Source organism: Triplophysa rosa, linkage group LG8, assembly GCF_024868665.1.
Source record: "Triplophysa rosa linkage group LG8, Trosa_1v2, whole genome shotgun sequence".
NCBI classification, from domain to species: Eukaryota; Metazoa; Chordata; class Actinopteri; order Cypriniformes; family Nemacheilidae; genus Triplophysa; species Triplophysa rosa.
Window position 1 is genome coordinate 20,297,433 of NC_079897.1, and position 20,327 is coordinate 20,317,759.

Below are 20,327 nucleotides of genomic sequence, written 5' to 3' on the forward strand. Positions count from 1 at the left end.
TTCATTTCCTGATTCGGTCCAAAAGCTATTTGTTGCAGGACACACGGACAAACAAAGAGGCCGTTCAGATGAAACTAGGTTAAGCTAATCTTTTAATAATCTTACATCAGGTTTTTTTAAATAGGATTTCGAACACTTACTTTCTTTGCCTCCTGTGCACTATTTACTCAAACCCAGGCATGCTTGAAGAACTACACAGAAAGAAACAGCAGGAACATATTCAGAGACAGAAACCAATTATTTTCTGAATTTGGATTGGATTTGCTGAAAGTGTCCTGTGAGAGGAATTACACTATTCATCTAAATCAGTTCATTTTTGTTGTTGGGTGCATAATACACACCACACCTTGTCACTCTCTCAACCTATAGCCTACACCAAGTCTAAACACTTTGCAGTCTTTACACCATGAAAAGCAGAAGGTATTTCATTTTTCTGGTGCAGACCTGGTGTTGACATATATTTAGATGGACTTCTCTAACAGATTTGGCTCAGTTTTTATCTGGAATCTATTTAGGAGGATTTAAAAATGTAAGACTCCTTAAAGGAAAACACATCAGGTCATAGTGTTTGCTGTTGGTATGTACTGAGCAGGACTAAAAGAGAAGGAACAGGAGCTGGAATATCTACTGACCTTGGGAGCCAGCTTCATCAAAATACCTCAACTGAACCTACAAGCACAAAAAAGGAAAAATCTATCTATCTATCTATCTATCTATCTATCTATCTATCTATCTATCTATCTATCTATCTATCTATCTATCTATCTATCTATCTATCTATCTATCTATCTATCTATCTATCTATCTATCTATCTATCTATCTATCTATCTATCTATCTATCTATCTATCACTATGTGTGACTGCATAAATTATCATTATTATTCTGTACATAGCATTGTTTAGGTTAGAAAAGTAAAGCTGTCTTAAATCCCCCCCCTAAATAACCCAAAAGCATTGAAATTTAAATACTGTTAATTCCCCAATTTGTTCACCTAGTTGCAATAAGAGCGATTAGCCTCCAGGCACTGACTGCTATGTAGTCCACCCATGGGAAAACTGAGTTGAATTTCAAATAAACATACATAATATTTTTAAGTAAATTGCTGCTACCTATTCATAAAACAGATTTTCATCTGCCACACAATTGTTGTTCTAATAGTTTACATCACAAATATGTGGTTTTCAGGGTACAGGGTGAACAAAGCCCTGAACACTGGTCAGGTCTAATCTCACTTATGGTATTCATCCAAACTCTTATTTTGTGTATGTTTGAAAAACAGTTATGCAAAATACCAAATAGGCCTATTTTCCATTAATCTGATTATGTCAAGATGAATGAAAAAAGTGAAAGTGACCTATTAGTCAGATATGGTGACCCATACCCGAAATGTGACCTCTGCATTTAACCCTTCCAGAGAGTAGTGAACACACGCACAGCAAGTGGTGAACACACGTACACCCGGGGCAGTGGGCAGCTGTCACTGCAGCGCCCGGGGAGCAAGTAGGGGTAAGGTGCCTTGCTCAAGGGCACCTCAGTCGTTACCTGCCGGCCCTGGGAACTGAACCGGCAACCTTCTGGTCACGAGTCCGACTCTCTAACCATTAGGCCACGACTGCCCTAAAGTGATACTATGCTGCTGTCGCGCACGCGGTCCACTGCGCTACAGGGGCGGTTCAGAATGCAGTGCTGTAAAAGCTTATGTGTTGTAATTAGTTTCTGCCTTGTTATCATCTTGCCCTCCTCATTGCTATAACATGAGGCCTGATCCCCACATGAAGATTCGGCACCGTGTCACAACTCTCTCTTAACACTCGGGTGGCGGGTGTTGATAACAAAAAAGAAAACGCTGTGCTAATGGGAGAGGATTCTCATCTCTTAGAGCATCCCAACACAAGCGAATAGTGCTTATTTAGTCCTATATTGTCTTTGTTGATTAACTGAGATGAACTGATCAGTGTCATTTCAATGCAACCTTTTATTTTATTTTATTATTTTATTTTTAATTTTTTTGTTTAATTTTATTTATTTTATTATTTAATATTTTATTTTATTATTTTGCTGAGGCACTGTTAAATGGATTGGATAATTTGGGCCTGATCTACCCTGGCAAGTTTATGCCTGTCATAGTGTTTGCGTGTGGATATATATTTGTGAATCACGCTGCATTGTTCAGAGATGCTGTGTACATGTGTGTTGTGTGACTTAAGTGCCAGTCAAAGTGAACTGAGCGAATACTTGTCACATTGATGATCCCTGGCCTGAAAGAATTCAGTAACAGGGTCAGTCGCTTATCTAGTTAGAATACTTGAGTCATGAAAACTGACAGGGCCTGAGGGCTTTATTCAGAGCGGTAACTATTCCTCACTCTCATTTTCCTTCCACTCTTTTTACATCTTTAAAGCTACAAAATTGCATAGAATAGTGCATTATGATGCAAATTGGGATGCACGCTATACTTCATCTGTGGTATGTTTCATACAACTTCATAAAGTGTCTATATCCTATGAAATACAGATTTATGTTTGTCCATCAGAATTATATAAGGCTTATTTAAGAAAGATTGCCAAATATGTTGCCCCTTTTCCGTCATTCTGTATACTGCTGTGTACTATTTGGACTCTGGATATGGCACTTTTCTTCACAGAGGATATTAAGAGCACCGTACAGCGCTGTGTTGCTCTGCGTCACCAATAGCTGGCTAGTGACTGGCCACAAATTAGCCAGACAAGAAGCACATGGAGCTGAATGGGTGGCTGTGCTGTGGTAAATATGGGATTAGAGGAGATTCAGGATATGACACAAAAGGGAAAGATGAGTGTCAGAAGCAGGAAAAATAGAGCAATGGATGGATTTAAAACTTCATCTGATGCTTGTGAGCCGAGTGCAACAGGCCATGGACATCACATCATGAATGAATGGCTGAGGTTTTAGAATGACTCAGCATTGTGTAACATTGAGACGGATATTGTGAAATATATATGAAATGGCAACGTTTTATCTCATCTCTGCATCATGTTTCTGTGTTGTATTTTGAAATAAATGTAAATTATGGGCACATTTGTGTCTATTCTATTCTACACTGTAAAAACTTAATTTTAAAAACGATTTTTCATGTATTTTTGAAATAGGTCAATAACCTAAAATTTCATAAAAAGACTGCAAATTTACAAGAAAAACTATGAAAATGTAATTTTCCATTTTTCTTACAGTGTATTCTATTCTGTTGTGTTCTATTTACAAACACCAGAGACATTATAACAAATTGTTTTTAGGAGAATGGTCTTGACTGGTACCATGCAAATGCCTAAAGTATACTGTTGCCAAGGAAATCCTGGAAGCTGTACAACCCCTCTGATAAGAATGCTTTCAAGAACAGAATGTTATGCTCATTTCAGTTAAAGTGAAGATCTTGTCATTCATAAAGAACTGATGGATCCAATGTGTTTAGATGAGATATGTTTTTGAAATAATTGCTGCTTTTTAGGGAGTTTGTGTGATTGATGGCTATGTTTTAATACTTAATTATTCTCTGGGATTATGTGTCCCAGAGATGCTTGCTTAAACATTATGAAAATTAAATTTCATGACTGAATTATACAAATAATGTTGAGAAATGGTAGAGAAATGTGTTCCAAGGTCTATTTACATAAATACCATTTCTTTAAATTCATAAGACATCTTGGTGCTGGCCCCCGGAGTCTCTGAGCTTCTACAGCGATTCTTCACAATTGTTTGAAGCATTCCCACGAGGATACAAAGGAAGGGTGTAGGACTTCCTCTTGTTCCTCTTATTGTGCCCAACAAAAACAGATAAAAGTCAAACTATCCTTATCTTTATAGGAGGGGAAACCATTTTTAAACTGTGTGAGCAATAAACGTGAAGGTCATTTGTGGTGTTGTGAACTCGGGGCTAACTTATTTCTTCAAAACAGAATACTTGCTTTGGCTCAGTTAGTTTAAAGACATGTCAAATGTAGCCTTTGATACATTTCATTCCATTATCTCTCACAATTCCAAACCAGTTTCAAATAAGTTAAAAGATGCTTATTGGCTCAGTGTGAATATTTCTTTTCATTTTGATTTTCCTAAATATATTTATATTCCATAAAATGTAAAAGTAGTCTAATCTGCCTTTTGTCATTCAAACTGTATGCAAATTTACATTTTACTGAATTTAAAGAATTCGGCATGTTGGGTAGGATGTGCGTCATGGCTAGTATGTAATGCCGCATTATTTATTTGCATTTTTGGGAAACAAACCTAGCCCACAGCAATGGTTTTTACTTCCAAGAAAAGTTGGTTAATTTCCATTTGCTTGTTAGCCCAACAAATCCTAGTTTTACCGCTGTGCACACCTGCTCGTGATATCTATTCAGGAGGGATTATCCGATTCCAGTGATGCTATCATAATATGTTTATTTCCATTTATGAATTTATTTATTCACACAGACTTTTTAATAGCAGACCACTTATCCTATGGGGTGACATTACTATGATTTACCATGAATTCATGAGTGCTGACCCTATTGGAGCACCTTTATGGGAATGCATGTGCATGCTTCTTCTATTGCTGAAGGCAGATTTGTCTGTATGTATAACGTTTGGTAGATTTAACATCTATCCAAATAATGTCTATTAAAACAGCAAATTAAATTGAATATTTTTATTTCATAATTATAATTTTTTATTATACAAATATTACAAATTTCTACAAAATACCATTAATAGGTAACAGAATAAAATTATTATTTTATGAAATAATAATAGACCACATTATGCCACTTTTTATTCAGGCATAGCACCTGATCTAGAGAAAGTTATTTTGTCATTTTTCCTACTATGGTAGTCAATGGGGTCCAAGAACTGTTTGGTTACAAGTATTCGTCAAAATATCTTTCTTTGTATTCAACCAAACAAACTAGAGACAACTAGAGAGTTAGTAATTCATGACAGAATATTTCGGTGAACTATCCCTTTAAGGACGTCTTTCACATCCTATCTGCAACAGGAGAGGTCAAGCCCTCATCATCAGCAACGGACTTATAGATGGGCAAAAATCATCAGGACAATAAAGCTTATTATTCCCCTTCATTAGCCTTTTTCCACGAAAGGCACACTCTTCCCAATTAGCATATTATTATTGAAAGGCATCTTCCTATTTTATGCTGCGATTTAAATTCACATTATCCGTTTGAACTTCAGAGGATCAGCAGCAAATGAAAAACTGGACTAGTATGAAGAGAATTGATAGTTATCAAATCAAAGTGCTGTAAATAATTGTGCTCAGTTGTGTGGTCTTAAGTACCTCCAGTTATCTCATTCACACTGAGAACGGATATTAGCACGCCAGAGCTGCAGAGATAATTTTCTGTCACTGTGGTTAAATGATCTGACAAACAAACTGGCAAGGACGTTCTTTGTCAAATTTGTACACAGTGATTAAAATGTTTTTTATACCTCTGTTCTCTCCTCATTTTGACTCATTTATACTATACAGACAAATCAACAGATCTTCTAAGTGTAAGCACTATTCTAAATGTTTATAGAGGTTATAGTGGCGCGAGTGTCAATGCCGCCATCATGCTAACATGATTAGCAAGATAACCGTTGTAAAAAGAGTAAACATAAAGGCTTACCCTTGAACCCCTACAGTATAATAAAACTAACATTACTGCAGGTAATGAATTACATGACATGCTTTGCGAAACACGATTAGACAGGCAGAGTCTGTGTGCTTCTGTTGGTCCATAAATTCTTTGAACACAAGACGGCAAGTTGGCCCAACACGCAGTTTGATATACTGCATAAACAAAGTAGAAGACAGTTTTGTGGCTTTTCGCAAAGGATTTGGGGATGAATGTCAATCACTGAGCTGCTGCAAAGGCTCTTTAAAAATAGCTATTTTGTAGTTGAGTTTCCTATGCGTGACCTGCTGAGGATCTCTCACAGACACACACAGACGTACAGGAATAATGATGCCACTGAGTGAAACATAAACACTGATAAGAACAAGGCACAATTATGTCAAACCCGGCAACATTTATGTATTTGATGAACATGAACTTAAAAACATGTGATTTCATGCTTGACTTGAAATGCTTGAGTGTTGATTAGAAACTACAGTTTAAATTGAGACTTAAATCTAATTAATACTTCCACTTTGAAACACTCCAAAAAGCGGCGGTTATCTTTTCAGAGCATCTGTACATCTTATCTTTGGAACTCAAATTCTCCAGCAGATCTATATAAATCCTCTTTCCTTTGGCTAAACAAAACCCTCCTTAGCAAACATTATCTCACAAATACTACCAACGGGAGGAATCTTCAAGTCTGGTATGATGAAATGAAGTAGCTACATCATAAACCCACTTTCACATTTTTTTTACAATCACTGTGTTAATTCTCTACGGCTAGGTTTGTTTGAACAACTTAACATAAAAGACAAATTTTGGCCCCAAGAACATATAATATGAGTATGGTCAAGATTTTAAGAAGTCACTATCAAGCAACCACATGTCTGCGATTCCTGGAACTTTTGATAAATCTTTTATATTATATTTATAAAATGAATGATTACCGTTCCCATTGGAGTGTTCATTTTATTAATATACCAAATACTTGGATGCAAGTTATAAATCAAACAGGATGCATTTAAAAGTCATATCAGGTCATCACCATGTTCCATTGCCACCAACAGTCAAACATCAGAATAAAACAAAATAAATAAACACAGCTAAATTAATTACACAGTGCATCGAGTTCAATGACTCTAATTGATTCAGCCTAAGCTAAACAACAAAGTCATATTAATGTCATAATCTTGTGCAAAGTAGCAAACACAGCTTAAGTAGAAATAATACACATTTTATTGACACATTGAAATACGATATGAACACATAACCACAACAGTAAGGATGAGATGGAAAAAGTCGTCAAACAAAAAATAGCCTATTTAAACAAGACACTTTCAATGACGTCACTACTGGAAACGCTCTCAGAATGTTTCTTTGGATGTTAATACGACAAAGTGAAGGATGATCATGTACTGATTATAAAAAAGTATAACTTCTTGTTTAACAGATTATCTTTCCATGTATGTAAAAATGTCCAATTTACTTAAGACAAAAACACTTTTTAGACAGAAAAAGTACAACACTGCTGTGGATGATGTCGCACAAATAGAGTCAATCCTCCATGATGACACTGTTATTTGTCCATAAGAGAAGCTCCCTTTTTGAACCATTAGTTACTATTGTAGTCATTTTTTGTGTCGTCAGTGCAATTTAAATGATTCTCCAGCTCCTGGATGAAAGCATCTCTCCCCATTTGGTCATTTCTCCTCTTTTCCATGATCAAATCCTCCAAACTTTGAAACTCCAAAACGTGACTCTTTTTCTCCGACAGCTGTAGTTTCGTCTTGTATGGCTGCTTCCCAATTCGTATTTCACCTCCAATTTTAAATTCACGTTTGCCAAACCTGCACCAAGCAGCGAAGCATTCCGAGTTCTTCCAGCAAATGTCCCGGTCTTTCATCCCGACTTGCTCCATGGCATTACGCACAACAACATCAGGGCACAGCGCCCGAAACTTATAAAGGTCGTTTACAATTCTGCCTCGTTTACCTTGACTTGCGTCGTAAAGAAAGTCGCGTTTGATTTCATTTCTATACAAATGAACCACCTGTGAACGATGATCAACACATACTGCCCAGTGTGGGTACTGCCCGAGAGCCACAAACTCCACCAGGTCACCGGGTTTGCACTTATTCAGCAAGTTCTCCACCGAAAAGCTTCCCGTGTCGACGAACAGGCTGTTTTTCTCATAAACACACTCGTCTCGATAATATACCGCACATTGTAACTCGTTGAGGCAGTCGTAGTTTGTGTCATCTTCAGTCGGATCCCGTTCCGTCTCGTCAATGTTCTCCTGCTCGTCGTCGTCAGCCGAGAAAATATAAGACACTCCGATCCTTGGCGTGTCATCCTCCGGCTCGAATCCATTAGGGTCAGTCGTGGGTAATTCGTCGTAAGTCAAATGTGTAAGTTTTTCCACTTGATTCCCCATTACAGTACCTGAAACTCGTGCAAACACTTTCACGTCCCACCTGTAGGAATCAGGAAGGGGAGGTTTTAAAAACCCAGAACGTAATCCGGCTTTGAAGCCCAGTTAAAGGTTTAAATCCATGTCTTCTTTTTATCGACGAACAGCTGTTTTATATTATTTATGTGAATGGTATCACACGCTGTGTTGCCGCATATCACGCAGACATCCAAAATGTTTCCCAGCACGGCTGTCTTTAATCGGTATTGAGTTTCTGCCTGCGTTCGGAACAGGTGCGTCTCACCTGCCCACTTCCTGGTGAGGGGGGCTCCAGACAGGGGAAGCCCATCAGACACAACGACGAATCCACAGGGAGACCTCCTATGATCAATGGTACTTTCGACGACTTCTCTCCTTTCTGCTTTCTGAAGTTCTGGCACTGGCAGTTGCAGCGCTCCGTGTAATAGTAGAGCTCACGGTAATGTTTACACAAGGCAGTGAAGGCACGGTCAGTTAAAGAGACATTGCACATTTAAACTGAACCGGTGTTCACCGGCTTTATGCTAATGTTAGGTAAATTAACAACACGACGGAACTAAGTTTAACTGGTAAAACGCTGATATTTTGTAAGACGTATTTATATTTTAATTACGAACTCAAACATAAGAACATAGCTCAAATCAAGGGTTTTAATTGGTTTGTCAAATCTTGACTTACATGACGTTTCAAATACGTTTACAGAATGTTAACGCATTATGAAGGCATAACTTAGTTTAAAGCAATTATTTGTTTTTCTTATGTTTTATTTTATTTGAATTTTTTAATGATTTTATTAGTTTGTTGGTTTTACTTTATACTTTAATAAAAATATTTCCATTTATTTATTTTATTTATTATATTATATACTTTTTATTTGATCTTATTGTATATAATGTTGAAAAGGATAAATTAGCTTAAATTAATTTAATTAATTAAACATATTAATGTAAGTAATGTCTGATATAATTATTGTTGATAGCATGATATATGATAGTTCACCCGAAAATAAAAATTCTGTCATCATTTACTCCCCTTCGAGTTGTTCTAAATCTGTAGAAATGTTTTTCTTCTGATGAACACAGAGAAAGATATTTGGAAGAATGCTTATAACCAAACAGTTCTTGACTACCATAGTAGGAAAGCAAACAGTTCTGGGGCACTTTTGACTACCATTGTCATTTTTCCTACTATGGTAGTCAATGGGGTCCAAGAACTGTTTGGTTAGAAGCATTCGTCCAAATATCTTTCTCTGTGTTCAACCAAACAAAGAAAGGTTTGGAACAACTAGAGAGTGAGTAATTCATCACAGAATTTTCATTTTTGGGTGAAATATCCCTTTAAGCTTGTGGGCAGTGTCTATAAACCAGCTCAGTGTTAAGTGTTGTTGATTTCCGAACATCTATCCTCTGGCTCTCAGTCTGTCACCCCCAGTGCAAGTGCTTCTCACCCCAGATACGCGTGCCTGTCTCTTAATTACCTAACATAACAGCTGTCCAGTGAGTCTGTTGTGTATTTATTCTCTCCAGCACAGGGACATGCGCATGTATGTCTGGTTATTGCCGCAGGGCATATCACCATCTATGTGTTATCAAGCTAAGCACCAATCTCTGTGCCACATGTTATAATGTTACAAAAAAATGTTACAACTACTATGACAGACCAGACACACCTGCTCTTCCAATATTTGAACTTTGCTTGCTGCTATCTCATTAGAATAGTTTGCTTATATTTTGAATATTCTGCCATTATTGTTTCCCTCACTCTTGTAAGTTGCTTTAAATACAAGTGTCGGCTACATTATTCAATGTAAATATAGATCCCCACACCTCGTATCTAAGACATTTCAACAGACATTCAAACTCCACAAAGACCTTTTTTACGTCTCTCTCGGAGCTGTACTGTGGCCATCTTGAATGCCAAGACTCCTTGTGTCAGTATGCCTGTGACATTGTATGAAGCTGTCTGCCACCGCAGAGAATATAATGATAAACAGTCCTGCTGTCTTGTCTTCACACCGCCTCGCTCAGTAAAAGCATTTTGTATTTATTTTCCTTGACTGCGAGAAGAGAAGGTTGGAACTACCAAGAGTAAACAAATGGGGGAAGTGGCACAATGGTGAGAATGTGTTCACGTTTTGTTTCCAGTGGGTATGTACTGGTTACATCTGAAGAATTTTAAGTAGCTAATAGTAAGCCCCTTAAGACCCCTCTTTCTCTCTGTGGGTCTCCAAAGGCAACTGCGCTCCATCAAAGGTGTATTATTGCTGAAGGTGCATGGTGTGTGTCTGTTTGTGTTGCGCCAATGAAGCGTACCGGAAAACCGGTGGTTTTGTTGCAAGGAGAGAAATGAAAAGACGGCTGTGATGATTGTCAGATCACAAACAAAAAAGGGACTGAGATGAACATGACAAAGCAAGATATAATGAATGTCAGTCCTGAAATTACTACAACTTGTGTGAATTGATCAAATGATATAGTCACATATTCTTCTAATCATAGTACTCACAAAGTGTAATTTCATTTCAGCATATGCTTCTTTATCAATCTTTATCAACACATATTTTATGAGATACTGTACTGACCTCTAGAGGAACATGACATTTTGGCCAGTACCAGGTCAGCAGGCCTCAGCTTATTTGACAGCTTTCTGCAGACAATGTAATGTCATGATCTGTCTGGTTGTTTAATTTCACACAGTGTTCACTTGAGTAATTACTTTTGTGAACACTATACAATGGCCCATGCAGCTGGTTTGTTTGCTTAACTTTGTAGGGGAAACTTTGGTATTTGCTTTTGCGGTGTTGCTATCAGAAATTTTTTCTACCACTCTGAAAGTGAAACATGCTCTCCAGAACAAAGTCCGAAAGAAGTAGGTCATTCAGATCTGACACAACATGACCTAATTTGCTATCTCGCTATTTGTCATGTCCCCTTAAATTTGCACATGAGCAAAGCAAACTATGTAATATATCACTGTCACACATACAGCCCTGGCCTTTTAAAGATCAGTGATCATTCAGCAAGTGCTATTCCTAATGGCCTTATTGCATTTTCCATTGCAACTATTTCAGTGGGACCACCTGATGTGATTATATTGTGAAACAACACACACCAGCACTTGCCTGAATATTTTACCCAGATCAATGTTCTGCTTTCCATTTGCACAAAAAATGCAACTATAATGTTCACTGAAAATATCTTTGTATATAATTTTCTTTCGTGCTGTAGAGAGAGGCTCTTGTTTTATGGTGGTCTGTTGAAAAGCCATTGAAGGGGGATAATAAAGAAGGTCCATTTTAAGAACCAAAAGATGAAAGTGATGAGATCTCAGACTTTAGTCTTATCGTGTCCCTCTTTTCAAAAGGCATCAGACATTGTGCCTTAATATGTCAAAATCATTCTGCTTTTTTTACCTGTTACATAGAGAACAGAAATTTTGGATTATCGTATCTTATTCTATTTTACACAGTTTTAGTGATAAATACCTTTTATGTACAAAAACATTCAAATTAAAAATGAGACATATAAAGTTAAATAAATAAGATATAAAGTACATATTTAACATTTAAAGCATTAGACATTCAAAACAAATAAAAAGGTAAACAGAGCAGATTTTTAGAGGTTGTCTAGAGTTCATAACCCTCCATCTCCATGGAGTGATAAACAGTTAATCATTGAAAATGTTTTTCCTGAAATACAGGCTTTATGAAAGTGAGCGCTTGGCTTGAGATATTAACAAATGCACAACAGGCTTTATGTATTATGTACAGAACCTCTAAAGAGCAAATCAGAAAGAAATGTGAGAAGTACAAAGCATTCTGGTGATTGTACTCCTAATGTATTGTCTGCCTTATTGATTTTAAGTGTTAACCCTTTAATGATTGACTTGATATTCTGGTTTTCTACCATTTTGTTCAACTCAAAACAATAAATCATGCCCATTTACTTTGGTCGATGTGTAACTACTAAGGAGGAGACTTTGCAGTCAAGCAATCATTTAAAAAAAACTAACCCCATCAGGGAGATTCAAGGCCCGTCTGCTTTGAGGGTTTGTTCTGTGTGATTCTAGGGATAAGAGTAGAATCATACCAATTAAATCATAATCATTATAAAAGGCTGTATGAACACATTAGCAGATGTAATAGAATGGTGTAATTCCAATTGCAGAGGCAGCAAGACATGCCCAGTTTAACGGGTTTAATGCAGAATAAACAGGTGGCTCATTACGTCAGGCTGTTTAATGGTTTTGAGGAGTTTTTTAAAAGTACATCAGTTTCTACAGCATATGTAACATACTGTAGCAAGTAATGTTTTCTGTCTGTTGCTGTAGGACACCATGCTATGAAAATTAGCATGGTTTATTTTTTATGTATATATAACAGTGACGTGATGGTGTTTTGTATTTGTTTTCCTGAATTACAAATGTTGAGACTGTTTGTTTGTAACTTGAATTAATGGCATGTTGTAGATGTATATGGCAAGCTATTTAGACAATTGTAGAACAACATAGCAGCTTATGCGAAACAGATGACAGCACAGGCGCAACTGTTGCATAATGCTTCTCAGTATGCAATGTTCCGCAGTACGCAATGTTCCGCAGTACAGAGAACCATCACTAGATGGCGCCCTAGATCTAATTCCATGTTTTTTATTTTTTTATTCCCTTTCATTTAGAGAATCTTGAACCCCTTGACCTTTATTAACCTTTTTTTTACAACAATTTCTGCCCGCTCACAATTTCTTCTCAATAAATGTATTCTAGAGTTTGGTATGTAAGAAATAAAATAATATAATTAATAAATATTAATACCTTTATTTTTATAAAGTATAAATAAATAAAAAAAATTATAAATACATTTAAAATAAATCTTATTAAAATATAAATAAAATATATATAAAAATATACAGTCCTGCATATTTGCAGCATGGCTTTTTGTATTTGGTATTTTTTAATAAAAACTGCATGAAAAATGATCAGTAAAATGTTGTTTAAATGATGCCACACAACATGACTTCAGCTATCCATTTACTGATTTTGACGAACATTTATAGTTACTTTTCTGATATAACTTAAAGGTAGTTGTATTTCTTTAATCACTGAAAATCACAGACTTCTTTCTATGTTACATGAATCACTGCATATCCTACTGAAGGAGACTAAATAAGTATGACGGTGAACACTGGGTTGTGATCAAACAAACAATGTTTCAAAGCTTTCAGCTGTTAAAGTATATATCCTCACCACGAGCCTCCATCATCCGTCCAGTGTTTGTTGTCAACTGCTGCAGTGACACAATGCTGGATTTTGGAAAGCTTAGCTTACACTCTCAGTAAACATACACGCAGCATGTTAAAGCATGTTGCAACTCACAGACGGTGATAATAAACTTGTGTTGTGGAAAAAAGAAGGGAGAGGGTGTACCACGAATAGGTGTTAGTGGAAACAGCGTCAGCACCGACAGAGAAGACAGCATTCTATTTTTAGGGAGTCTGGTATGTGCACAGAGGCCTCTCGAAGGATTTCAGAACAACAAATAACATACCATGGTCACCCCGGTCTCTATAAACATCCACCTGACAAACTCAGAAAGTGAAGAACTTTCAGAAGTGAAGTGTTTAAGAAAACAGCGGGTCGTAGATTGAATTTTGAGGATACACGGCTAATTGCAGGATTGTTTACAATGTGCATCAAATCAGCTGAGACGAGGTAAGTCAAGATGCGGCTAACACTCAGGTCTCCAAGCACACACCTGTGTAGATTATTAATAAATGCTTGAAATTGAAGTGATTTGTAATGAAATGTATGCCGAGAAACTGTGCTGTTGTGGCATAACTTTTAAATTACTGTACATGTTGTCTGGCTATATAATGAAGGATCACTTCATTTTAATTACATTTATTAAAGGCATTCCCTTGTAATATATTATGTGTGCAAATGCTAATAAAAAATTGAGAATTTGCACTTTGATTTCTATTATAAGGCACTGTCAGTCAGAAATAAACATATAATAAACATATAGGCTAATGTTTTTTAAGATGATAATGCCATGTACTGTATAACAGACGTTTTCGCTGATTGCTCCCTGAACTCTCTCTAAGTCACTTTGGATAAACGCGTCTGCTAAATGACTAAATGTAAATGTATGTTTGTGAATAGGATTTATGTGTAACCATGTAAATTGCTGACTAAAGCCATGTGATGGAAATACATCTGCTAAATTTTCCAAGGACAAAATGCCCTAATAAAAACAGCTGACCGATGGCATAGCCCTTTTGATAAAGTCAGCCTCATGCAAAAGCGCAGTCCAGAATCCTGGAGGAATGTGATAGCTGTTCTTTGAACAGGCATGCCTGCCTGTGCATTAGCAAGGTCACTCCGGATAACAATGTGTCTGCTAAATGCATTAAAATATTATAGAAATGAAACATTACTTGATTTTTTTTAAACACTATACAGAATTTTTAGATGTGCACAATGAAAAGTATTGTGCCTATCCAAAAAATATGCTGTGAACATAAATCTTTCCTCTCTTTTTCACAGCTTAGATAGTTCAATATCAGACGTCCTGCACTATAAAGACAAAGAATTCATCTCCACCCTCTCCCTGCATTTGAACGACTTAAGGAAGGCACATCTTCTCACTGACGTTATCCTTTGCTCCGACGGCAAGGGGATTCCATGTCACCGGAATATTCTGGTGTCCAGCAGCCCTTACTTCTACGCCATGTTTTGCAGCAGCTTCCTGGAGAGCCAGAAGCCCAAGATTGAGCTGCAGGGTGTTCCTTACGACATCCTCGTGAGTATTGTGGACTACATTTACACAGGGGCCATCAGCATTACCATGGAGCTGGTTCTCCCTCTGATGCAAGCTGCCTCCATGCTTCAGTATGGAAGATTACTTGAGGCCTGCTCGACGTTCCTTCAAGCTCAGCTCAGTCCAGACAACTGCCTGAGCATGATCCGTCTCTCAGAAATCCTGCATTGCTCCAGCTTGCAGGAAAAAGCCAGAGAGGTGGCCATGAGGAGCTTCTCGGATGTGGTGGTCTCCGAGGACTTCTGTGAACTCTCTCTACCTGAACTGCTGAGCTACCTCGAAGACGATAGATTATGCATTGAAGAGGAGCAGGTATTCGAGACTCTTTTAGCTTGGATCCACCATGAGCCATTTTCCAGACGCGGAACCATCCACGACTTGTTCCGTCGCGTGAGGCTGAGATACATCCATCCTTCCTACCTCTTCCAGTTTATAGCCAACGACCCTCTTGTTCAGTCCTCTTCACTGTGCTTAGAAATAATCGAATCCGTTCGTCGTCTTCTCTTTTCTGTTGGAACTCTGTGTCCCGGTGACCTGGAGCCTCTCTGGGCAGCACCGCGGCGTCAGAACTGTAAGGAGGCGCTTGTAGTGGTGGGAGGCCGCAAGAACGGAGAGCAGACGTCTCGTGAGGCATTGCTCTACGATGAGCAGACCCGGCGCTGGCAGTTGCTGGCGAAAATTCCACTGAGACTCTACCGACCCTCTTACATCAGCATGCACAGCATCCTTTATGTGCTGGGGGGCTTAACCATGAGAGCAGGAGGGGAGTGCACACCCAGCAACACCGTGTACACACTTTCTCTTAAAACAAACCAGTGGAGAATGGGAGAACCTATGCTGGCGCCTCGGTATGCCCATCAGAGCATTTCGAATCTGCATTTTATTTTCGTACTGGGTGGATTGACAGCTGACCATCAGCTATCCAATCAGGTCGAGCGATACGACACCATGTTCAACCGGTGGGAAGTCATGGCACCTATGCCCACACCGGTTCTACACCCAGCTGTGGCAGCACATGACCAGAGGATATATGTGTTTGGAGGGGAAGACGCTATGCAGAATCCAGTTCGAATGATCCAGGTTTGTCAATTGAATTAAGAGATGGAGAATTGTATAAAGCATACATTAAAATTGTGTCGTATGATTTTAAGGTGTTAAAATCTGTTCCTATACTGTAGATATACCACATCGGAAGAAATCTGTGGTGTAGAATGGAGACCAGAACAGTGAAGAATGTTTGCGCACCTGCAGCGGTGATCGATGACAAAATCTACATTGTAGGCGGTAAGAAAAATTTAGTTGTGAAATCTTAGATAGGTCAAAAGATGAGTATGTTAGTATTAACCTGATTTTGTATTGTTTTAACAGGCTATATGAGACGAATGGTAGCCTATGATGTTAAAAGCAACAGGTTTGAAAAATGTGAGAATATGAAGTTGAGGAAGATGCATCACTCTGCTACTGTAGTGAAAAACAAGCTCTATGTCACAGGGGGGCGGTTCATTAATAGCCAGGACAGTGTGGAAGACTCGGACAGTTTTGACTGCTATGACCCAAAGACAGACTCATGGGCGTCAATGGGAACTTTACCATTTAAGTTATTTGACCATGGCTCAGTACCCCTGGTCTATCTCTCTGATAAGTCTCTGCCTACATAAATGGATTTATCTTACTCAATGTAGCTTAGTAACTTCAAACAATCTGTAAGCACTAACATTCATGAGGAGATATTTAGAGGTAACGTTTACTGGTAACGTTTTTTTGCACATATTGCATTTTAAATTTGTTTGAAGTTGATCTTATTTATTATATAAGAAATTATTTTAAGTACTTTACAAATTTCAGAGTAGCACACCAAGTTAAATGTTCTTTTATTTAAGCACATTCCTTCATTTTGTACATTTATTTTGTGATTTATTTTCAAGTTACGTAGTGGAACAATTTTAAATGTCAAATGACTAAAATGTTTACTATGAAATGTTTTAAATAAATGAAATTGTACTACCACAATGGTAAATTAAGATTACTGCATGGCATGATGACAGTTTATATAGACAGTTTCATCGGACGCACGCGCTGGCCCGAAGTTAACTATTATATTGAATTTATATTAATACTTTATTGTGTATTGTAATGAATTACATTAAAACTACTCAAGAGTTATTGATTCTTTGCAGATGTCTTTCGGAAGTTAAGTTTGGTCCACGTAACGTTTGTTTATGTTGTTGCTGCTGAAACCGTCTATTTTTGTACATTTAATTGTATTCTACTGTATAAGTTGCTTAAAGCTTCAATAAAATATGTGACCCTGGACAACAAAACCAGTCTTATGGGCAATTTTTTTTAAATTGAGATTTTTACATCATATGAAAATATAAATACATTTTCTATTGATATATGGATTGTTAGGATGGGACAATATGGCGGAGATACAGCAGTTTAAAACTCTGGAATCTGAGGGTGCAAAAAAATCGAAATATTGAGAAGATTGCCTTTGAAGTTGTTAAGCAGAGGCTCTGTAGCAGGCCATCCACTCACAAAAATACAGTTTTTATATATTTAGGGAAGGAAATTTTCAAAATATCTTCATGGAACATGATCTTTACTTAATATCCTAATGATTTTTGACATAAAAGAAAAATCGGTAATTTTTAGTGAGGCTTTTGCTAAAAATGTTCCCGTACCTAAGACTGGTTTTGTGATTCAGGGTCACATACTGTATATTTGATGTGAAGTAATAGATCTAATAAAATAATAAAATGTGTAGTATACTCAAATACGAATATGCATAGGCTTTACATTATAAAAACTCAATGAAAAGTTTATTAATTAAATTAAATTAATTAGGTTTAATAAAAATCATTTGATGCATGAGACATAAAAGTGCGTACACTGTAAAAAATGATTTGTTGTTTTTTGTTGTTTCAACTTAAAAAAATAAGTTACCTTGTTGCCTTAAAATTTTAAGTTAGTTCAACTTCAAAATATTAGTCAACACAACGAGTTTGCAACAAATTCATTAAGTGAACTAATATTTTTAAGTTGAACTAACTTAAAATTTTAAGGCAACAAGGTAACTTAATTTTTTTAAGTTGAAACAACAAAAAACAACAAATAATTTTTTACAGTGTATAAGTAATGTGTGTCTGAGTGTGTTTTATTGACCTGTCTGACTTATTATCTGTCTTAACATATTTTTAAAAATAAATTTTGTGATAAATATAAGACACATATTTCTGTTTAAAGATTTTAGATTACAAGGAGAATCTGCGAGCTACATCAAATTTGACATGTGCCTAAAGCAGATAGGCCTATGTTATGATTTCACTTGGTCAGCAAAGTTCATTTTCCTGTTCGAACCTGAATATGCTTTACCTTAGATTGTCCTGTCAGATGAGGGATGATGAGGTTCAAACTTTGCAGGCAATCTCGTGCTATATTTAGAAACAAACAAGGGAGAACATTACACCCCTAGAATCATGTGGCTGGCCCAGGTTGCAGATGTGTCGGTCCAGCAAACTGAAACATTTCACAGGGTGAACCATGAACCATGAGGGAATGATGAAATTGGTGCAAGAGTAACAGCAGCAGGTGTGATGTTGAGTATGTCTGATCATGTGCGTGTGCGTGTTCAATGCCACAAACACAAAAAAACAGTCTGGGACAGATCATGTACTGTATTACATTACATGAAAGCTTAATATTGTTTTGATGAGTCTTTCTGTTTAATCGGCAAAGCATTTTTTCACTTTGAATCATAAAATGGAAATATGATCTGAATATCTAGGAAATCCCCTAGTAAGCTTAGCTTGGGAAAAGGATATTTTAGGAGAGGGACAAATGTCACGTTGTTGAATTTCTGCGTCTTAATGTGACTCAACAACCATTTGGAATATAATATAAAATAAGAAAATATTATAATGGAACTCAACCCATAATATATGTAGTGCTTTAGTAACATAAGTAACACTGTTGAGACACTGATCAGATTTAGATGTGATTATGAAACATTCTAGAAGGTTCTCAAAGATAAAGAGCAACAGTAACACTGAACCTTGTTTGATTATATCATCACAATTGTTTCCTTTAAAGAAACTGTTAACAAGATTGTCTTTTAAAGATTGTAAGGTGAAATATCATCTTCACTTGAAGCAGATTGCTTGGAAGTATGAAGCATTAAGGTCTGTAAGAATTATTAAGCAACATGGTTCTCAGCATGACTGTGACAACAGTCACACACTTTTACATGTGCTCATGCACCTTGTCATGTGGTCCTGCGGATACAGCTTCCATTAGACACTTGGTGACGGTTAAATGACTCTTTCACCCATTTAGTATAATCTATCAGACTGACCATGAGGCAATAGAAACACCTGTTCTGGAATCTTCTCACATTTGGCAGAGTACTTACACTCGGCCAATTCTGGTTACATCAGCTCTAATGGCTGCGAAGACTGATTTCACTCCGCCGCCATGTTGAACTCGAAAGCGAGGCAGATGTGGGAAGAAACCCGGAAGGACAGATAGACTGCAATGGTTTGGACAACCAACCTGGAGTAATTAAAACGATTTATGATCTTAAATGTGACAATATAAGCATAGGATGCATGTCACACGAGTGGTTTTCCTTGACCACTTAAGCCGTACCATCACATATTAGTGACTTTTTAAACTGCCATAAGCGATTTCATTCGCGCACTCTAACGTTGTTTTTAAACGCATCATTTGTTTATTCATGTCACAGACACCCGATGGTAGTCCAAACCATTGGGAGTCTATCTGTCGTTTTTGATTTCAACATGGAGGTGGAGTTACTTATTTGCCTTGAGTAGAAAAGCATTAGAAATGGTTTCCTCTCGCCCTTTGTAAATATCCTCATTTTGTCAAAAGACGGCAAACACTCATCAAGCGTTATACTACTCTTTTTAACAAAAGCATACAATGACAACCCAGGGGGAGGTCTACACAAACAACAGGTTTCATCTGAATTAACCTTGAAAGGAAACAATCAACGGTTATGTGTGACTAAAGAGATGAAATGATAAAAGGTAGCTTGTAGTTTCCCCTTTCCATCAGCTCTTGTTACATCATGATGTGGGACAGATGGGTCACATTTCATGGTTAGCATGATACTCATTACCATACAAATGTGAATTGGTTTTGATTGAATCAACTTCAAAGGCGTATTTCTTTATCACAGTGCAGTTCTATACATCCAGTTTCATTTCAGGAACAGGCTTAATGATAAGATAAAAGCAACACAGACAAGATCAAATAAGCCTCGTACAACTTAACACGTGTTTAGCTGGCACAGCTTCTGATTAATGGTATAAAAGTATAAAGTTCATTTACACACATAAACTAATTATTTTCCTCTTTTGACCTCATTTATATATGCTAAAATGTCTATACATATGCAAGGTTCCATTATT

General features: G+C 37.1%; 2 protein-coding genes across 2 annotated transcripts; one reads left to right on the forward strand and one right to left on the reverse strand.

Annotated features, from left to right (window-relative positions):
• Window positions 1-6,587: 6,587 nt before the first annotated feature.
• lratd2b (LRAT domain containing 2b) lies at window positions 6,588-8,594 on the reverse strand. Its single transcript, XM_057340325.1, has one exon. It carries the CDS (start codon window positions 8,064-8,066, stop codon window positions 7,245-7,247), a length of 822 nt encoding a protein of 273 aa, XP_057196308.1. The 5' UTR covers window positions 8,067-8,594; the 3' UTR covers window positions 6,588-7,244.
• Window positions 8,595-13,474: 4,880 nt separating this feature from the next.
• On the forward strand, window positions 13,475-17,597 carry klhl38b (kelch-like family member 38b). Its single transcript, XM_057340324.1, has 4 exons — window positions 13,475-13,787; window positions 14,622-15,975; window positions 16,074-16,179; window positions 16,264-17,597. Exons 1-4 carry the CDS (start codon window positions 13,762-13,764, stop codon window positions 16,551-16,553), a joined length of 1,776 nt encoding a protein of 591 aa, XP_057196307.1. The 5' UTR covers window positions 13,475-13,761; the 3' UTR covers window positions 16,554-17,597.
• Window positions 17,598-20,327: the final 2,730 nt, after the last annotated feature.

Excerpts from the sequence above, each read along its gene's own strand:
- lratd2b (XM_057340325.1), bottom strand. The coding sequence starts at position 8,066 with ATGGGGAATCAAGTGGAAAAACTTACACATTTGACTTACGACGAATTA.
- klhl38b (XM_057340324.1), top strand. The coding sequence starts at position 13,762 with ATGTGCATCAAATCAGCTGAGACGAG. Across the intron at positions 13,788-14,621 it reads ATCAAATCAGCTGAGACGAG|CTTAGATAGTTCAATATCAG; the intron begins GTAAGTCAAGAT and ends TCTTTTTCACAG. Across the intron at positions 15,976-16,073 it reads ATCCAGTTCGAATGATCCAG|ATATACCACATCGGAAGAAA; the intron begins GTTTGTCAATTG and ends CCTATACTGTAG.